The sequence below is a fragment of the Heptranchias perlo genome, chromosome 44 (genome assembly GCF_035084215.1).
Source record: "Heptranchias perlo isolate sHepPer1 chromosome 44, sHepPer1.hap1, whole genome shotgun sequence".
Classification (NCBI taxonomy): domain Eukaryota; kingdom Metazoa; phylum Chordata; class Chondrichthyes; order Hexanchiformes; family Hexanchidae; genus Heptranchias; species Heptranchias perlo.
Window position 1 is genome coordinate 385220 of NC_090368.1, and position 21762 is coordinate 406981.

The 21762-nt window shown below is 44.8% G+C and overlaps 1 protein-coding gene across 1 annotated transcript in view; it reads left to right on the forward strand.

The window, feature by feature from the left end:
- LOC137306543 (mucin-1-like) overlaps positions 1-14294 on the forward strand; it is a 31111-nt gene extending 16817 nt beyond the window's left edge. Inside the window, exons 4-7 of the mRNA XM_067975812.1 lie at positions 1227-1363; positions 2931-3085; positions 3971-4117; positions 11667-14294. Coding sequence (XP_067831913.1) covers positions 1227-1363; positions 2931-3085; positions 3971-4117; positions 11667-11732 — 505 coding nt within the window. The 3' untranslated portion in view covers positions 11733-14294. The remainder of the gene's footprint in view (positions 1-1226; positions 1364-2930; positions 3086-3970; positions 4118-11666) is intronic.
- Positions 14295-21762: the final 7468 nt, after the last annotated feature.

Genomic DNA, 21762 nt, shown 5'->3' on the forward strand with positions numbered 1-21762 from the left:
ACTGCTGTGAGTAGGGATGCCATGTGCACCTCAGGGCACCCTCCCCAGATGACAGGAGTGTACATACATGGGTGCCATCTATGATGGCTCTGCACTCTTGGGAACATTGCCACCCCAGGAAAGATTCTGTGCCGTGTCAAACTGATGCATCCTTTCCACAGGGAGTGTGATGTCTTTGTTGTCTCTTGTGCACAAGGTGTCAGTCACTTGTTTGAACAGCAGACCAATTGATTTGGCATATATTGCCGGGCTGCAGTAGCGCAGCATATGGGGCAGATGTCGCATGCACAGGAAGAGCTGTCCCTGTGGTACAATGTGTCTGCTGTCGACCTCCAGGAGATGATGTAGCTATGTCGCATCACACCAAGTCTCCTATGGAAGGACTACCTGGTTCACTAAATGAGGGTTCTGGGGTAAGAACAAGTACATACATAATGCATGAGGTAGAGTTGCACCTATCTTTCTTGTCCCCATAAGATCTGCTCTTGGTCCTCCAAATATAAGAGCATCATGGGACCCCCTACCACAAAGAATTCCCACCCTGCCCAATTTGATTTCTGCAATCAAAATAGCAGCTGGAAGCAGGGTCCTGTTTCCTGATGGTTATGCAGTGACTGCTGCTGGAAATTGTTTTGGATATCGGATGATCGGGCTAGGCTCACTTGAGATGCTACAGACGGTCAAATATCCTGCCGACAGTCACTGTAGGCTCACAGGTGAAAATTTACCACAGCAAGAATCAATGCCTTCAGAAGGGAGGTTAATTGGGGTTGGGTGGGGGTTGGGGGTAAGCAGGTGCTTCTGTGTGTAACTGTACTGTGCCTGCTTCTGTTTCCAAGATGATAACAGGTTCTAAGGCGTGGGATCATTGAACTTCACCCTATCTGGAGTTTTAAGTCTTCAGATTGGAATTTTTGTAGAAGGTATATGGGCCTCCTCAATCTTGGGTACATTTGCTGAGGCAATGTAAAGTTTTCATTAAGGGATTAGGTTATCACTGCAGTCGCTGGCCTCCTGCTGTTGGCTAAAAAGGATGTGCCTCACCTAAAGATGTCAATTGTTGTGCTTCCAGTGCTGCCTGACAGAGATCAGCTAACTCAGCAGACACCAGAAATCGAAGTTGGAGCTTTTCTGGTCTGTACGGCTAAGTGTCCAATGCTGATGCCGCTCTGAAGTGGAGTTTGGTATTCAACGGTTTGTGACAGGTTGTTTTATTTTTTTTTAAGGAGTGGGTCAGTCATCGCTGAAACTAATGCTACATTCAAAACTGAGGCCAGTGTAAGCCAGAAAACAGTTGAGCAACAGTTTAACAAGAGTCTCACGGACAGCTCCAGCAACAATCTAATGATCGCCGATATACAAGGTAGTGTTATTTGCCCAGGCTGGTGCAAGAAATGGGAATAACACTGGTACAGTAAGGCTCACTCCGAGGTTGAGGAAGGTTGGTAAGAGAGATGGGAATAACAGTGGTACAGTAAGGTTCACTCCGAGGTCGGGGAAGGTTGGTAAGAGAGATGGGAATAACACTGGTACAGTAAGGTTCACTCTGAGGTCGGGGAAGGTTGGTAAGAGAGATGGGAATAACACTGGTACAGTAAGGCTCACTCCGAGGTCGGGGAAGGTTGGTAAGAGAGATGGGAATAACACTGGTACAGTAAGGTTCACTCCGAGGTCGGGGAAGGTTGGTAAGAGAGATGGGAATAACACTGGTACAGTAAGGTTCACTCCGAGGTCGGGGAAGGTTGGTAAGAGATGGGAATAACACTGGTACAGTAAGATTCACTCCGAGGTCGGGGAAGGTTGGTAAGAGAGATGGGAATAACACTGGTACAGTAAGGTTCACTCCTAGGTCGGGGAAGGTTGGTAAGAGAGATGGGAATAACACTGGTACAGTAAGGTTCACTCCGAGGTCGGGGAAGGTTGGTAAGAGAGATGGGAATAACACTGGTACAGTAAGGTTCACTCCGAGGTTGGGGAAGGTTGGTAAGAGAGATGGGAATAACACTGGTACAGTAAGGTTCACTCCGAGGTCGGGGAAGGTTGGTAAGAGAGATGGGAATAACAGTGGTACAGTAAGGTTCACTCCGAGGTCGGGGAAGGTTGGTAAGAGAGATGGGAATAACACTGGTACAGTAAGGTTCACTCCGAGGTCGGGGAAGGTTGGTAAGAGAGATGGGAATAACAGTGGTACAGTAAGGTTCACTCCGAGGTCGGGGAAGGTTGGTAAGAGAGATGGGAATAACAGTGGTACAGTAAGGTTCACTCCGAGGTCGGGGAAGGTTGGTAAGAGAGATGGGAATAACACTGGTACAGTAAGGTTCACTCCGAGGTCGGGGAAGGTTGGTAAGAGAGATGGGAATAACACTGGTACAGTAAGGTTCACTCCGAGGTTGGGGATTGACTGGTGCTATTTCGTGATTGGCTGAAAAGTGAGGTTGCAGCAAGGTGAATTTCTCTTTCTGCTCACCCGGCGGCAAGCTTCACTGACCAGGCTCCTACATGAAGCATAGTCAATTGAGCTTGGCACTCCAATGGTAATTACCTGTGGAACAGCATGTCACTTGTTATGAGGAGAAGCAGTGAATAGGGAATGAAATCTGAGGGATGGAGGTGATATGAAAGGGATCAATGAGGTACGGAACAAAAATAAAATTCCAGAGGCCATAAATTTCTTCAATTTGAGAGGTATTGAATTGTGGAACAGACTGACTGCAATGAAGCATTCAATAGAGACTGGATTGAATTCTGATTTAGCAGGGAGTAGAGGGGACACGGGTCTGTGGCAGGAAAAAGATGAAACCCCATATGGGACCCTGAAATGGGGCATGGATGGCTGAGTGGCCATTTCTTATTTTTGTGGTCTGTAAAATGGAAAAGAAATGTGAGAGAAAAGACACTTGCTCTGTATTTATTTTAATTTGTTTGTTTAGTGAATGAGATAAAAGTAGCCAGTATGACTACTACAACTGCAACAACAACAACAACCACGGCGGCCCAGGCTCCTGTTGTACCCGGCTGGGGCATTGCTCTTCTGGTCCTTGTCTGCATCATCCTCCTGATTATCATCATCATCTTCCTCTTCATTGTAAGTCTTCAATGGTTTTAGTGCATATCTGTGCCCATTGGCTATCCTCTCTTTCAGCTTTGCCCCTCCCCTCCCTTATTGCAAAGCCCTGATTAATGAGAAAGGGTTTCCACTGTCTCCTGCATATCTCTCTCATGGGGGCCCTGTACCAGCAGGATCTGCTGTCAGGCCAATGTCATTTTCTATGTTTCTATGTCATTCATCAGCTGCCTGAAGAGTATGCAATAATGACTCGAAGTGGCGTGGCCCTCTAATTACCCCTCCACCTCCACACATGGCCTGGCCTTGGTCGGCCTCTCCTTGTTTGGACTTACTCACTGGAGGGAGAGGGAAATTGAATTAGGAACAAATCCAGTCTGATATTTAAAGGCATGAAAGCTGAATGTGGCAAATCAAGTTGAAATTCAAGAACATGCAGATTCTGAGCACGTTTTGTGTGTCGGTCAGATCATTGTACTTGATGCTTCCACAGGACTGGTGTGTGGCTGATGGGACAAGTTCCATCTATAATTTGTCTGCAAAGTCTTCTGCAGGCTTTTCTTTAAAAAAGAAACAACTTGTCCAGAGTTGTGCCCTGTGTTCAAACAGATTGTGTTACGTGATGGGTATCCCTGAGGAGCGAAAACCTTGTGAAATCCGAACACCGCTTTTCTCTTTCAGCTGTAGTGTCAACATTTCAGAACTTCTTTTATGTGATTTTTGAAAACTATATATACGAGAATTTGTCAATTTCTCTCAAACTACAACATCCTTGTTCGGTGCAATACACCATTCGAATCTAGCCTCTGCTCTCTGATGGGACTGACTCCTAGGGGACTTTTAGAGCAATGTAGATGTTTTGTTTGGTGGAGCTAACCCATTCTTCATTTCACCCCCCCTTTCCAGATAATTTACTTCTGTCGTCGCAGAAGCTACGGACAGTTCGAATTGTTTGGTTCTCGGGGGTCGTACTACCCAATGGCAGATTACCCACAGTACACATCTCACAGCAGGTTCACAGCACCCAATGGCAAGCAGAACTCCTACAACCAGGTAGGATGATCAATGTGAATGGAACAGTTGCATGGTTTAGTCCTCGAGCTTTGAGGAAAGACTTGGAGTGGAAAGAGGATGAGAGGCATTGATGGGGGACACTCTTGATGCTGATTAAAATCCTGTGTCAGGTGGAAGCTGGAAAGGTCTTTGTCTAGGAGTAAAGAACTGAGATTGTGATTGGCAACTGAGGTAGATGTGACTTAATGCAGGCATTCAGAAAGCAGTCGTGTTGTACAGAACTTCTACCTCTTCCCCCATGCCACCTCTAAACAATGTCTTACTTCAAAGCTAATTTGAAAATTCCTGAAAAGGCACAATTGTAACTTTGTTCTGCAACTGTAGGGCAGTCAGGGCTGGGGACCCGAACTGAATTTTCTCTCCCTTTCCTACCCCATAGTTGCTGAGTCCAAGCAAAGCTCCTAGTGTGGTCCTGTCTGTGGGATCAACTAACTCAGCACCAAAGGGGAGTGGAACCTGGGACCTTCCTGGTCTGTCATGACTCAGCTGCTCAGTGCTTAATCTTACTGAGCCATTGTGGGAGCAAGTATTACAATGTTTAACGGGACACACCCTGGAGGAGGAGACTGTGAGGCATAGCTCTGTGATGAGGGGCATACTGATAACCTGTGCTCTGATCTATTGTAAAAATATGTTTTAAGAATCTCCCACATACAGGCATTCTGAGGTCAGCCTGATAAATTGAGTGGGGAGTGGCTACCACACTTCATCAGCAAGGGAATTAAAAAAGAAACATAGAGTGGCCACACAATCCTCAAACAAGATATCTATACACAGGAATCTGTATACTGACTGGGCTCTCTCAGGAGAAACCAATATACTGGGATTTCTTGGGGAGATAATTGAGCCCTGACTCAGGGAGATAATTGTATGCTGAGATATCTGTACCCTGACTAGGGTGTCTCTAGAAGATAACTGCACCGACTAGGGTGTTTCTGGGAGATAATTACATGGACTGGTAACTTTCAATTTCGGGGAGATGCCTGTTTCTCTTATGAATGTTTCTCTTATGGATCAGGTCTGAGATCAGCCAGTAGCAATGGAAAGAGGAATTCATGGTAAAAGCAATAATCAGATGGGCAAGATAAAACAAAATACTGAATTTGTAAAAAATCATTCTGGGGATATGGGTGTCGCTGGTAAGGCCGGCATTTATTGCCCATCCCTGGTTGCCCTTGAGAAGGTGGTGTTGAGCCACCATGTTGAAAATCTTGACATAAAAACAGATAGTAATGGAAATATACAACTATTGGTCAGCATGCAAAAGGATAAAGACTAGCTATGTTGCAGGTGGGACCCTTCAACAGAAAACCAGAACTTGGCGTGGACACGGTGGGCCGATTGGCCCCCTTCTGTGCTGTATCTTTTCAATGGGTCTATGGAGTGCAATTCCAACATTTTCTGTTTTGGACCTGTGATGTTAATCTTTCTTTTAGAATCTGTTCAAAAAGCAGTCAGACCATGTGTAAGCTTGAGAGGTGGGAATGGCCCAAGCTTTCTGATACTCGTTGTCAGGTTTGTGAAGAGTGCCCAATGGTTAGTGGGGGGAGTGGAATGCCTCATTCTGCTGTGTATACCTGGGTTTGACTTGCAGCTCTTCAGGGACTCACTTGTCCAATGATAAGCTCCCAGCTGGATGTTAATTTGATGCCAGCTCAGGATTAAGTGTAAATCACTAGTCCAATCCTTCCGGACTAGCAGAGGCAACCTGATAGGTACAACACGAGGAGTCAGCTCCCGGTCTGTAAGAATTTCTCTTGGTGTATGGGTTTCAATACTTGTTTCCTTGGTATATAATGTTCCTGAGGGCATTATTTTCATTAAATGCATTTATTCTTGTGTACCCTCAATGGCAAAACACAGTCAGGTCCAGATTGTAATCCAGGCACAGACACAGGAGCAGGAACATCCTGGTCAAACAGTGTAAACAAACAAATGGAACAATCACAGAATCCAGGTGCTAAAGTGCCCTGGTGAGCTCATCAAGGCTTGTGACTGTAAACAGAAAAGGAGAGTAGCACAAACAATACAGTCAGGAGCTGGCTCCCAGCGGAGGAGCCTGTTGTACAAACAGAAGCAGCTTGAAAAACCAAAGCAGCATTTGCTGGCCAGAGGAGCACTGACAGAGACCTTTCTAAATACACACTGGAAACCTGGTTTGCCCTGGAAGGTGGTTTCAAACTGCTGTCCTCCGCAGCATTGACATCCTTTGTGACTGTGAACGTGGTACATTTTCCCTTCTCGTTCTCAAACTCTGCATCCTTTGACATGGTCAATTAAACCATCCTTCTCCATTTTCCAGCTCTGCTGCCCTTGCTTGGTTCCACTCTCACCTATCCAATCATAGCCAGAGCATTTCCAGCAAGGGCTTTTCTTCCTGCTCCCCACACCTTTACCTCTGCAGTTCCCGAAGAATCTACCCTTGCCCCCCTCTTCTTCCTACAATGCTGCACCTTGGCAAATTCATCCGCAGACATGGGTTCAACTTCCACATGCATGATGGCGATACCCAGCTCTACTTCTTCACCGCCTCTTGTTGTCAGACTGCTTGTCTGACATCCAGTCTTGTATAAGCCATAATTTGTTCCAGTTAAATTTTGGAAAGACGAAAGCCATTGACTTTGGCTCCCGCCACAGATTCTGTATCCTTGCCACTAATTCCTCCCCCCCCGCCAATGTCTCAGGTTGAACCAAACGCAAACTTGGTGTCCTTTTTTATTCATTCATGGGATGTGGGTGTCGCCGGTGAGGCCAGCATTTATTGCCCTTGAGAGGTGGTGGTGAGCCGCCTTCTTGAATCATTGCAGTCCGTGTGGTGAAGGCTCTCCCACAGTGCTGTTAGGAAGGGAGTTCCAGGATTTTGACCCAGCGACAACGAAGGAACGGCGATATATTTCCAAGTCGGGATGGTGTGTGACTTGGAGGGGAACGTGCAGGTGGTGTTGTTCCCATGTGCCTGCTGCCCTTGTCCTTCTAGATGGTAGAGATCGCGGGTTTGGGAGGTGCTGTCGAAGAAGCCTTGGCGAGTTGCTGCAGTGCATCCTGTGGATGGTACACACTGCAGCCACAGTGCGCTGGTGGTGAAGGGAGTGAATGTTTAGGGTGGTGGATGGGGTGCCAATCAAGTGGGCTGCTTTGTCCAGGATGGTGTCGAGCTTCTTGAGTGTTGTTGGAGCTGCACTCATCCAGGCAAGTGGAGAGCGGTAATTGGCCGGATTGGATTTGTGCTGATTTTTGTGGACAGGACATACCTGGGCAATTTTCCACATTGTTCGGTAAATGCCAGTGCTGTAGCTGGCTTCGACCCCAAGGTGAGTTTCCGACCCCATAATCCTCTGTGTCACAAAGACCACCTACTTCCACCTCCGTAACATTACACGCCTCATTCCATCTTCTGCTGAAACTCCTTATCGTTGTGTTTAAACCCCTCCATGGCCTCACCCAGCTCTACAACCCCTCCCCACCGAACTCCCTGTCCTTTCCACTCTGGCCTCTTATACATCACTCCCTTCCAACGTCCCACCAACAGCAGCTGTGCTTTCAGCTGTCTGGACCAGACACTCTTGAATTCCCTCTCTAAAGCCTTCTGCCTCTCCACCTTTATGTCCCTCCTTAAAACCCACCTCTTGGATCAAGCTTTTGGTCACCCCTCCAAATATATGTTTTTTGGCTCAGCATCCAATTTTGTCTGATTACACCTCTGTGAAGCAGTTTGGGACAATTTTCTACCGTAAAGCCATTATATAAATGCAAGTTGTTGTTTGCACTGGAAAGGTCATTGAGCCAATCGGGGACCTTAAACTGTGACTTCAGTGCACTACAAAAGATGAACTGTTGCTGGGAGCTTTGATTACAACAGCAGTCATTTTACAGTGTGACGAGAGACTGGTAAATAAGATTTTTTTCTTTTGAGTTTTTTTTATTCATGACCTGGAGATCAAATTGTTAATGTGATTTTATTTTCTCCTAATTGTACTTTGTAACAATTATTATCCCTTAGAGTATCCAGCATTCAGGTTTTTAAGCAAAGCAGTTTATGGTACTGAGGTTAGATTCAGGCTGACCCATTTCAACTGAGTCGGACATACAAACGGTAAGCTGTTAGCACTGTGCACCTGTGGCTGAAATTCAATCCTGCTACTACACCCTCTCTGATAGCGATCTGCCTGGAATGTACTGTCCTGAATGCCAGCATTTTCTCAAGATTGTGTGATTAACAGGAGCCACTTTATTATAGTATATGGAGACTAAATAATACTTAATTGTGAATAATAATTTCAAGAAAATGTATTAAGCATTGTGTGTTTAGTGTCAGGGATCCTCTGACCTGGGGAGGCTTCATTGAATGAATGGGCTGGGTACTTTGGGAGAGAGTGATATGGTGGAGAATGAGAGACTGGCCAGGAGAGCATTGGAATAGTTGAATCTGGAGGTTACAAAAGCATGGATGAGGGTTTTGGCAGCAGATGAACTGAGGCAGGGACGGAGGTGGGCAACTTTATGGAGGTGAAAGTAGGAGGCCTTTGTGATGGAGAGGACTTAGGGTCGGAAGCTTAGCTTGGGGTCTAATAGGACATCGAGGTTGCAAATAGTCTGGTTGAACTTAAGACAGTGGCCGGGGAAAGGGATTGAATCGGGGTCGAGGGTACGAAGTTTGCGGCAGAGTCAGGTGAAGATGATAGCTTCGGTCTTCAACTGGCTCTGGCTCTTGCCTCATTAAACTTCTACATACGTGCAACTTCGAACAGGAGTCACTGGATTGTGATCAGTAACAGGATCCTTGACTTATTTTCTCAACTATTCATTGGCTCCCTGCTGGATAGTGGGATGTGTGGAAATCAGGTGAAGGCAGGCTTGGTCGTGATGTCTCTTGGGTAGAAAACCTGTTGATACTCACTGTCTAGGCTCAATATGAGGAATGGCTACTTGACTGTGGAGCTTTACCCCATCAAGCATCAGAGAAAACTGGGGGTGGGAAGAAGTCTGGGGAAATAAAATTGGAAAATGCTAAGGGCCAGAATTGGAGCGATACTGTTAATTTAAAAAGCCGTAGATATTCAAAAACTGTACGGTTGAAACACTCTCTACTCTGTTCAAACAACATGCCTGAACTATAACCTTCAAGTGCTCTGCCAAGCCAGTGTAACTTTCCATTTTCCCCACCAATCATCCATCTAGTTTCTCTGAAGGTACTAAGTGTCAGCCTTGGCTCAGTGGTAGCATTCTCACTTGAGTCAGAAGGCCGTGAATTCAAGTCCCAGTCCAGAGGCTTGAGCACATCCAGGCGAACACTTCAGTGCAGTACTGAGGGAGTGCTGCACTGTAAGGTGCTGTCTTTCAGATTAGACATAAAACTAAGCGCTCTCTCACACCTCTTGGGTGGACATACAAGATCCCATGACACCATTCGAAGAAGATAATGGGCGTTTTTCCAGGGTCCTGGCCAACATTTATCCCTCAACCAACATCATTGTTCGTGGGACCTTGCTGTGTGAAAATTGGCTACGTGTTTGCCTACATTACAACAGTGACAATTCTAACAGTACTTCGTTGGCTCTGAAGTGTTTTGGGACATCCTGAGGATATGAAAGGCGCTTTGTAAATGCAAGTTTTTTTTTACTATGTTACAAAAGTACACCCAGCAGCAAATACACTATTGTCTCACTAACTGCTTTTGTAAATATAAATCATCTAAACGACTTGTTCTGGTGTTAGCAGAGACCCAGGAGTAAATTTTGAAAAAGGGTCCTTAACAGGCATTAGGCCCCCTGATTTACATACTTAAGGGGCCTAATGCCAGTTTTAGGCGTCTGCCTAGGATGCCTAAGAAAAAGCCCCACAAATTTAGGGCAGGCTGTCTCACTGTTAAATTGGTATGCTTTGTGCCCATTTTAGCCTGAAAAACTAACCAATTTCTACCCTGTGGCTTTTGGTGGGGGGTGGGCTCAGGACCTAATACCAAAACAACTTGTCTCCTTGGCCTTCTAGATATGGTGCGAGGGTTCAGCATAATGGCATCACAATACAAAGCCACAATGGTCGGCTCAGTGTAAGACTGCGGGCCCCCGCTCTCCAATTTTGTTTGAAATTGAAGCACCCTCTATGAGCCAGTAGCTTCCATGGTGTAAAATTGCTGACTCTGGATCCCGCTATTCAGGCCCGTTGAAGACTAATTTTTAAAAAAAATCGAGAACCAGTCTTCTGTGCAGAAGACCAGATCGCCATTTTCCGAATCATCCCTGCTTATCAGACTGTGCATGAACACTGGAGAGCAGTGCATTTTAGTGCTACTTGAAGGCAGTTTCCTCTAATTTGAGGTGTAAATATAAAAGATACTTAATGACCTCTCCTGTGAAAATCTCTGCTTCTGAAATGGGTGAGAAGGGGTGCTGGGGAGGAAGAATCCCTCTGGTGTGTAAATGACTCGAAGGTATCAAAGTGCTTCTCCATGGAAACTGCTAATCATACTTCAGTTGGCCCTGCAGTTTGTTGCTAGGTTACCAAGCTAAAACCTGATCCCGTTGGGTTGCTCTGGATAAACAGGAGGATCCAGCAGACATTTGTGTTGTAAATGAGTGAAGCTCAATCTCCACATTGTATGTCGCAATAATCTCAAATTGTAATTTCTCTCATGCTGAACACTTTCTCTCAATCTTCCAGTGTACTAATCTATATCATATATTAAATGTAACTTCCAGGTTGAGATACCAAGTAATTTTTTTAACACTGGATTGGATGTGTGAAAGTGAAACTGGCCAGTTTTGTGTTTGGACTTTCTGCTAGCAGGGAGCATTACTGGACTCCACATCTCCCAGTGTCTATTGCAGAACAGCTTCAATTATGACTGGAGAGCATGCAGGTGTTCCAACTTCAGGTAAATGTAGTGCAGAGAGATAAGAGGAAAGGAAGAAATTAACTTAAAAGGGAGTTTTTAATGTTGAGTTCGGTAATCTCATCCAGGAAAGCCGTAGGGCATTATAATGGCTTTCATATTCCTGGATTGGAAAGGTGGGGAAAATGTTTCCGGTTTTCTGCTCCTAGTTGCTATTCTTTGACACCTGAAAAATTCACGTCTGTCTTGAGTGTGAGAACTCTCCTGTGGCTGTGATGCCTCTGGCGGTTGAATATTCTATCAAGACTCATTAATGAGGCTCACTCATCAAGAATGGGGTCTTGGGTGAGGTAATGGAGAAAGTTGGTGGAGGGGGCAGCGAAGGAGCTTCGCTATAATTTGCTGTTATAAGAACATAAGAAATAGGAGCAGGAGTAGGCCATCCGGCCCCTCAAGCCTGCTCCGCCGTTCAATAAGATCATGGCTGATCTTCTACCTCAACTCAACTTTCCTGCCCTATCCCCATAACCCTTGATTCCCTTAATGTCCAAAAATATATCGATCTCAGTTTTGAATATACTCAACGACTCAGCATCCAACGCCCTTCTATTTAGATTGCCTGTACTGTATATGCATTAATGTTGAAAATGAGGTTTATTGTACACTGTTTAACATGATTTTTTTGTTACTTTCTAGATGTCTGGTAATGGCAGGAACTTGTACTCATACACCAATCATGCTGCAGAGTCTGACAACTTGTGAGCAAATCAGAAGAGAGACTTCATGTGGACAGCTGCCTCCACTTCGAACTAAACAGCGGGGGAGCTGTGAAACTTATTTTTAAATCCATTCTATTTTATTTAAAAATCTTTCAAAGCAATGTTCTTTCAAGGGAAATGTTGGACTTTCTCCACTGCCAGTACTGAGGTATGAGTTATGTAGAACCATGAAGGAAATAAGAGGACATGATGTGAGTGAATGGTAAACTTTACTGCACAATTTTGTTTTAACTAAATGTTCAATGTGTTTTTAGGGGGTGGATCCTTTTTGTTTGACTGGAATGAAGTGAGCTGTGATGGGATATGATGGGAGGCCATTGGTGCTGCACACAATATGGCAAAGTGAGAGGTGGAAGGGCAAGATCCTTCAATTGGCGAATATTCAAAAGTATAGTCTCTGCTTGAACTGTAGTAGCTCTTTGGCGGTTCCCCGCATGTACAGGAAATGGGATTGGGAAAGAGATTCTATTGTTGCATATCTAAATTGTGCTTATCTTATCTCCTAATCAGTCAATGCACAACATACCAGATCATATACGTAAGTGTATAAGCAAATGCTTGCTGTCTAAGTTGCACATTCGCAGTAATGAATCTCCATTACATGGCAAATCCCTTTGTCCGTTGCAAGTTGATTGCCTCTGGCCCCTCACAATTAGTGAGCTTCCTTCAGCCTACGTTTGAACAGAGTTGTGCCTGGGCCTGCTGGTTGGTGGACTGCTATCTTGTATTCTTCCCACCAACAGCACTCAATAACTGGTTTATTTGGAGACAGGCAGACAGATCAGAAGCAATTAACTTGCAAAAAATCTCCCCTCCACTGACTGCTTTCTCTCTCTCAGCCCCCTTTACACTGTTTTCTCACTGCATGTTCTGTGTCTTTGTAATTCCAAGGTGCACCAAGGCAGTTGGAAACTTTCTGTGCACTTTTTCTTACTCCCACCCCTCCCATGCTGAGCTACAGTTGATGTGGATACAGCTCCAGTAACTAAGTATACACACCCATTTTTTTGCTTTTGCAAAGTTAATCTTTGGTCAAGAAAACTGGGGCAAGGAGGTATGAGGGAGAACAGAGTGAATTAACACTGACCATCTCCAAACCTGAACCTTGAACGCCAGGTGCCAAATTTTGAGTACGAGTGTAAATTGTTCTTTATTCAGTTGAAGCTTTATTGCTGCCTTAAGGATGAATCATTGAGCTCTGGACCGACTGGTGTTTTCTCCACAGAGCCTTCTGTGGGCTGTAAAACCAGCCGCATGATGGAGCTTTCATGGCTTTACAGCCAACTGTGGTCTGATACCCATCTCCTGTGTGTATGTGTGCGTGCGCTTGCAATACAGAGTGAGGCACCTTTGACCATGGGTAAGATGCCTGTTCCTCAATTTTTAACAAATAACTTTTAATTCTTCAGTCACTTCTTCTGTCTGAGCTGTATATGTGTAAGAGGTTAGGGATCTACATGATGTAGGTGTGAGGATACTTTCTGGTCTGAGACTGGGTGTGATCGAGGATTGCTTTAGAGGTCAATATGGTGATCTTCATGCTCTGGTAGATCAGAAGATCTCTGGGTTCACTAAGTGACCTTAGGCCAATATTTCTGCTGGGTTTGGGTGCTGCCAGGGCAAAACTGACCAAGAGTGTGTACACAAGTAAATGTGGAGCTCTACTGAGCTCCATTACACAGGTTTCTTTGTTTTCCAATGGGCTGACCAGCATCTGATTCAGGTGGAGACCAGTTCTATGGGCAGCTGAGGATGAAGGAAGTATTCTGGATCTTGGTGGCTCCAGCAGCATGCCAGAGGGAAAACTGTTACTTTTCACATCTTCTGGCTGGTTGACTGAGGAATTACACAAGTACTTGTGTAATTCCTCAGTGATGTCTGGCTCCTGTTATTTTCAGCTGCACTCACACGATATTCAGTCAGAAGAGAGCTAGATTTTTAGACTCTTAAAGCTTCTACGTCCAAGACTTTGGGAGCTATACAATGTACTGGGTGTACAATGCAAGACAAGTTTATATAAACCAGGTAGTGAAGGAGCTGGTTAAGAACAAAGCTTGATCTAGGAGACTGACGTGTTATCACTGAGCCCTTTCACAAAGGAATGGTGTTGTTAAGTGTGACTGCAGGGCTGGGATATAAACTGCAATTAAGATCTTGTTTGAAATCCTCACTTTATTGTAATGCTGAAACCATACCACCACAACCTGAAACCTATTTATTGTACTTTCACTGTATCACTGTCACTCTCTGTACTTTATGTAACTTGATTCATCACTAATTGTAATATTTATATCCTGGTTGAATAAAACTCCACTCCTGTTTGAGGATTGCAGACTATATTTAAAACAAATGCATCCGTTATTTTTTGTATTAAAATTCTTTTCATAGTAATGTTTGATCTTAACTATCACACAATGCTTTTTACAAGATTTTTTGAAAATTATGTCAAATTGATAATTATATAGAAATGGTTGTGAAATGTGTTCGTGTGATCTGTACCTGAAAATAATCAAAAGGAAAAAATAAAAATTATTTTTAAATGACATTTTTTTTGGACTAGTGATTGCTAATGGAACTAGCTGGATTGCTCTTGCATAGAGCTGGCAGGGACTCGATTGGCCGAAAGGCCTCCTTCCGTGCTGTAATCTTTCTATGATTCTAAGAATTAGTCCCACTGCCACTGCTGTTGCTGCAATTGTTTAGGGCTCATTTGCTCAGTCTCCTCAGAGTTACGGTGCTGAATCATCCCTGTTTTGCTCTCATAGGAACGTAGGAACAGGAGTAAGCCATTCAGCCCCTCGTGCCTGCTTTGCCATTTGATTGGATCATGGCTGATCTGTGATCTAGCTCCATATACCTGCCTTTGGCCCATATCCCTTAATACCTTTGGTTGCCAAAAAGCTATCTATCTCACATTTAAATTTAGCAATTGAGCTAGTATCAATTGCCATTTGCGGAAGAGAGTTCCAAACTTCTACCACCCTTTGTGTGTAGAAATGTTTTCTAATCTCGCTCCTGAAAGGTCTGGCTCTAATTTTTAGACTGTGCCCCCTACTCCTAAAATCCCCAACCAGCGGAAATAGTTTCTCTCTATCCACCCTATCGGTTCTCCTTAATATCTTATAAACTTCGATCAGATCACCCCTTAACCTTCTAAACTCTAGAGAATACAACCCCAATTTGTGTCATCTCTCCTCGTAACTTAACTCTTGAAGTCCGGGTATCATTCTAGTAAACCTACGCTGCACTCCCTCCAAGGCCAACATGTCCTTCCGTAGGTGCGGTGCACAGAACTGCTCACAGTACTCCAGGTGCGGTCTATCCAGGGTTTTGTATAGCTGCAGCATAACTTCTGCCCCCTTGTACTCCAGTCCTCTACATATAAAGGCCAGCATTCCATTATTGATTATTTTCTGCACCTGTTCATGATACTTCAATGATCTATGTACCTGAACCCCTAAGTCCCTTTGGACATCCACTGTTTTTAACTTTTTACCATTTAGAAAGTACCCTGTTCTATCCTTTTTTGATCCAAAGTGGATGACCTCACATTTGTCTACATTGAATTCCATTTGCCACAGCTTTGCCCATTCATCTAATCTATCAATATCGCATTTGATACAGAAAGCAAAAAGAACTTGCGCCTTTCACAACCTCAATGTCCCAAAGTACTTCAAAGCCAATAAAATACTTTTGAAGTGTAGTCACTGTTGTAATATAAGAAACAGGCAGCCAATTTGCACACAGCAAGATCCCACCAACAGTTATCAAATAAATTATCAGAAAATCTCTTGGTGATGTTCGTTGAGGGATAAATATTGCCGAGGACACTGGGAGAACTCCTCAGCTCTTCGAATAGTGCCATGGGATCTTTTATGTCCACCTGAGAGGGCAGTCGGGCCTCGGTTTAACGTCTCATCAGAAAGACAGCACCTCCGACACTCCAGTGCTCCCTCAACTGCATTGAAGTGTCAGCCTAGATCATGTGCTCGAGTCTCTCGAGTGTGGCTTGAACCCACGACCTTCTGCCACAGAGGGGATAATGCTGCTACTGAGCCTTGGCTGACACCCGAATTGCATATTTGTCTTTTTTTCCTTCCTTTATAATTTTTGCTGGAATATGGTTCCACTGGTGTTAGCAGCTATCCAGTGCCTTGTCCAAGTGGCCATTCCGGATACATGTGCAGGCAACTCTCCATAGGGGGCGTCACAACTGAGCCCAATCCTGTCCTCACCCAACATTCACGCATGTAGGGGGAGATTTTGAGGCATGCTGCCAATGAAAACGGGGTAGCGGGGCCTCGAAAATCATGGGGGAGAACTTACCGCCCTGTTTTCGCTGTTTTGCTGGGGTTTTCGGAATAGGCAGCCAAATAAATATGCAGTTAATTTAGGTATTTAAAATGGGGTCCTATGGTGTCAATAGGACCCCAGTGCCATATTGGGATTCAACTGGACAAAACAAGAACTGAACACTGTGCAATCATCAGCGAACACCCCCATTTCTGACCTTATGATGGTTGGGCCTAGGACACTGCCCCGAGGAACTCCTGCAGCAATATCCTGGGGCTGAGATGATTGGCCTCCAACAACCACTACCATCTTCCTTTGTGCTAGGTATGACTCCAGCCACTGGAGAGTTTTCCCCCTGATTCCCATTGACTTCAATTTTACGAGGGCTCCTTGGTGCCACAGTCGGTCAAATGCTGCCTTGATGTCAAGGGCAGTCACTCTCACCTCACCTCTGGAATTCAGCTCTTTTGTCCATGTTTGGACCAAGGCTGTAATGAGGTCTGGAGCCGAGTGGTCCTGGGGGAACCCAAACTGAGCATTGGTGAGCAGATTATTGGTGAGTAAGTGCCACTTGATAGCACTGTCGACGGCACCTTCCATCACTTTACTGATGATTGAGAGTAGACTGATGGGGTGGTAATTGGCCGGATTGGATTTGTCCTGCTTTTTGTGGACAGGACATACCTGGGCAATTTTCCACATTGTCGGGTAGATGCCAGTGTTGTAGCTGCACTGGAACAGTTTGGCTAGAGGCGCGGCTAGTTCTGGAGCACAAGTCTTCAGCACTACAGTCGGCATGTTGTCAGGGCCTATCCAGTATCTCAACTATATCTTCCTTTACTGAGACTCCAGCAGCATCTTCTTCCTTGGTAAAAACAGATGCAAAGTAGTCATTTAGTACCTCGGCCATCGCCTCTGCCTCATTCAGCAGATCTCCTTTATGGTCCCTAATTGGCCCCACCCCTCCTCCTACTACTGGTTCACTGTTTACACTGTGGAAGACTTTTGGATTCCCTTTTATGTTGGCCGCCCGTCTATTCTCATACTCTTTCTTTGCCCCTCTTATTTCCTTTTTCACTTCCCCTCTGAACTTTCTATATTCTGCCTGGTCCTCACTTGTGTTATCACCCTGACATCTGTCATATGCCTCTTTTTTCCGTTTCATCTTACTCACTATCTCTTTTGTCATCCAGGGGGCTCTGGCTTTAGTTGCCCTACCTCTCTGCCTCATGGGAATGTGCCTAGACTGTAACCGAACCATCTCCTCCTTAAAGGCCGCCCACTATTCAATTACAGTTTTGCCTGCCAATCTTTGCTTCCAATTTACCCAGGCCAGATCTGTTCTCATCAGGTGGTAAAAATCAAATAGAAGCTGGTTGAACATTATCTGCAGGCGTTGTTTCATACCCAGCACTAATTTGGTCTCTCTCCTTTGAAGCAGTTCCCAAGTCTAAATTTGCGGTATTTTATCCAATACAATCACTTGACTGCAGTTTATAACAGTATATAGCAGCAGAAATAACATATATCCACCCTCCCAGTCTCTGGATAATAATGGCAATGCAACAGAATTTCAAAATGAAACCACTATCGGAAACTGTCTCTGTTACGATTTCCCAGAAAGCGATTGCAAATTCTTTCTCTGCATTTCCTGTGATTCATGTTTGGGAAATCGTAGGTGAACTACGTTTGTGTCTCTTTATGGTACAGACAGCATACTGGAGTCCAACACCGCCCTACTATTTTAAAAATCTTTCAGCCCCAATGGTTCAGTAGGTAAGTGTGATATAGCACTAACTCAAATTAAATAGGGCCAAGGCCTAGGCAGAAATCTCAGCAAGGACAGCAGTTCAGTCGCTTTAATTGGCCTCAGTGTGCACTAGGGCGGGTTGTTGGACTGATCACTACCCAGTGACCCCTGCTAGAAAGTACATGCGTGCAGATGCCTACGTGCAGGACCAGGCAAACTCCTGGCAAGAATCAATGGCTGGGATTTTCTGCTTCAACACTCCTGGCCCACATCTGTAGCACGTATCGATAAATTCCATACCCGACAAGAGGTTAATGGTCACAAATTCACGGGCTGGGCAGTGTGGAATTTCCTGATTTGCACTCCCAACAGCTCCAGGTGCGGTCAAGTGGAAAATCCTGGACACTGTGTTCATCAGAGGAGGGGACAAAATCTAGGAAACAAAAACATCAGCGCTTCTGTCACAATTTTCCACATACTTTTAATGGAAGATATTTTCAAGTTGTAAAGCTGTTTAATGATTCATTTCTTGCTGTTTGATAGTAGAAGCTGAAGCGACACAGCATACTGTACAGAAAGTGATTGGGAGTGTTATCTGAGGAATGGAATTTACAGCTGAAATGATTGGGACGGAGGAATGAATCAGACACGGTATTACTACAAAATGGCTTTGGATGAACGTGATTCATGGTTCGATGAGTCTCAGAGGGGAGAAATTAAATTCTCCACAACTTCGGTTTCTGACTCCTACATGAAAGTGAGTGTGGGGAGAGCGTACAGTAGAGATTGCACTTTTTAAATCACTCCTCTAGCTCATACCTTTTATAGCATATTCCAAGTGTGGGCTGACCAGTGCATTGTACTTATCTTGCCAAAGCACACTATCTAGGCTCACACATAAAGGCTGGTCCCTTGGGTGAGGTATTGGAGAGCGGCTGGCATATGTGGAATAGTACCCCAATAATAGTCGGTGTCAGCACCTTCAAGACAGGAATGGATAAAATTAGAGGGAGAAAAAATATAAGGAAGATGAGTGGCTTAGCACCTTACACTTTGAAAAAACAGAATCCTTGCTGATGGCTTCTTTGGCTGCTGCAGGGCTTCCCTGCAGTCAATGTGTGGGTGAGAACGAGACACACACCCAAAAGATGAAAGACTTGCATTTATGCAGCAACTTTCAAAACCTCAGTTGTCCCAAATGGCTTAACAGCCAATGAAGTACTTTTTGAAGTGTAGTCACTATTGTAATGTAGGAGACATGGCAGCCAAATTGTGCACAGCAAGGTCCCATAAACAGCAATGAGCTAATGACCAGCTAATCTGTTTTAGTGATGTTGGTTGAGGGATAAATATTGGCCAGGACACCGGGGGAAAACTCCCCTGCACTTCTTTGAAGCAGTGCCATGGGATCCTTTACATGCGTCCGAGAGATCCTGACATCAGAGTAGTGATCCTAGAGCAGTGATAACTGGGAACTTCAACGATCCTAATATAGACTGGGATAACAATAATAATATAAGGGGCACAGAGGGGGAGGAATTTTTGAAGTGTGTTCAGGATAACTTACTCAACCAGTACGTTTCCGGCCCAAAGAGGAAGGAGGCATTGCTGGACTTGGTTCTAGGGAATGAGGCAGGCCAAGTGGAGCAAGAGTCAGTGGGGAAGCATTTAGGGAGCAGCGATCATAATGTCATAAGGTTTAGAATAGCTATGGAAAAGGACACGGACCACTCTAAAGCAAAAATACTCAATTGGAGGAGGGCCAATTTCAATAGGATGAGAACAGATCTGGCCCGGGTAAATTGGAAGCAAAGAATGACAGGCTAAGCTGTAACTGAATGACCTTTAAAGAGGAGATGGTTCAGGTACAGTCAAGGAACATTCCAACGAGACAGAAAGGTAGGGCTAAAGCTAGAGCTCCCTGGATGACAAAAGAGATAGTGAGTAAGATGAAACGGAAAAAAGGGGCGTATGACAGTTGTCAGGTTGATAACACAGAAAGGCAGAATACAGAAAGTTCAGAGGGAAAGTGAAAAAGGAAATAAGAGGGGCAAAGAGAGAGTATGAGAATAGACGTGGCCAACATAAAATGGAGTCCAAAAGTCTTCTACAGGCATGTAAACAGTAAACGGGTGGGGTGGGGCCGATTAGGGACCATAAAGGAGATCTACTCATGGAGGCAGAGGGGATGGCCGAGGTACTAAATGAGTACTTTGCATCTGTCTTTACCAAGGAAGAAGTCGCAGACAGAGTCTCAGTAAAGGAAGATATAGTTGAGATACTGGATGGGCTAAAGATTGATAAAGAAGTACTTGAAAGGCTAGCTATACTGAAAGTAGATAAGTCACCCAGTCCGGATGGGATACATCCTAGCTGGCTGAGGGAAGTAAGGGTGGAAATTACGGAGGTACTGGCCATAATCTTCCAAACATCCGTAGATCCACTAATCCACTAATCTTCCAAACATCCACTAGGCACCGGACACAACAAAGGCAAACCAAGCCCAGTCAAACATGCAAAGTCCCCCTCACCAATATCTGGGGACTTGTGCCAAAATTGGGAGAGCTGTCCCGCAGACTAATCAAGCAACAGTCTGATATAGCCATACTCACAGAATCATACCTTTCAGTCAACGTTCCAGACTCTTCCATCACCTTCCCTGGGTATGTCCTGTCCCACCGGCAGGACAGACCGACCAGAGGTGGCGGGACAGTGATATACAGTCAGGAGGGAGTGGCCCTGGGAGTCCTCAACATTGACTCCGGACCCCATGAAATCTCATGGCATCAGGTCAAACATGGGCAAAGAAACCTCCTGCTGATTACCACCTACCGTCCTCCCTCAGCTGATGAATCAGTCCCCACTAATGTAACACCCTTATTTAAAAAGGGTAGTAGACAGAAGGCTGGAAATTATAGACCAGTTAGCCTAACATCTGTGGTGGGTAAAATTTTGGAGTCTATTATTAAGGAGACAGTAGCGGAACATTTGGATAAACATAATTTAATAGGACAAAGTCAGCATGGCTTTATGAATGATGTGGAGATGCCGGTGATGGACTGGGGTTGACAATTGTAAACAATTTTACAACACCAAGTTATAGTCCAGCAATTTTATTTTAAATTCACAAGCTTTCGGAGGCTTCCCCCTTCCTCAGGTGAACGATGTGAAACATTTTCACATCGTTCACCTGAGGAAGGGGGAAGCCTCCGAAAGCTTGTGAATTTAAAATAAAATTGCTGGACTATAACTTGGTGTTGTAAAATTGTTTACAATTGGCTTTATGAAGGGGAAGTCATGTCTGACAAATTTGCTTGAGTTCTTTGAGGACATAACGTACAGGGTGGATAAAGGGGAACCAGTGGACGTAGTGTATTTAGACTTCCAGAAGGCATTCGACAAGGTGCCACATAAAAGATTATTGCTCAAGATAAAGAATCACTGGATTGGGGGTAATATTCTGGCATGGGTGGAGGATTGGTTATCTAACAGGAAGCAGAGAGTTGGGATAAATGGTTCATTCTCGGACTGGCAACCAGTAGCCAGTGGTGTTCCGCAGGGGTCGGTGCTGGGTCCCCAACTCTTTACAATCTATATTAACGATTTGGAGGAGGGGACCGAGTGTAACATATCAAAGTTTGCAGATGATACAAAGATGGGAGGGAAAGTAGAGAGTGAAGAGGACATAAAAAACCTACAAGGGGATATAGACAGGCTGGGTGAGTGGGCGGAGATTTGGCAGATGCAATACAATATTGGAAAATGTGAGGTTATGCACTTTGGCAGGAAAAATCAGAGAGCAAGTTATTATCTTAATGGCGAGAAACTGGAAAGTACTGCAGTACAAAGGGATCTGGGGGTCCTAGTGCAAGAAGATCAAAAAGTTAGTATGCAGGTGCAGCAGGTGATCAAGAAGGCCAACGGAATGTTGGCTTTTATTGCTAGGGGGATAGAATATAAAAACAGGGAG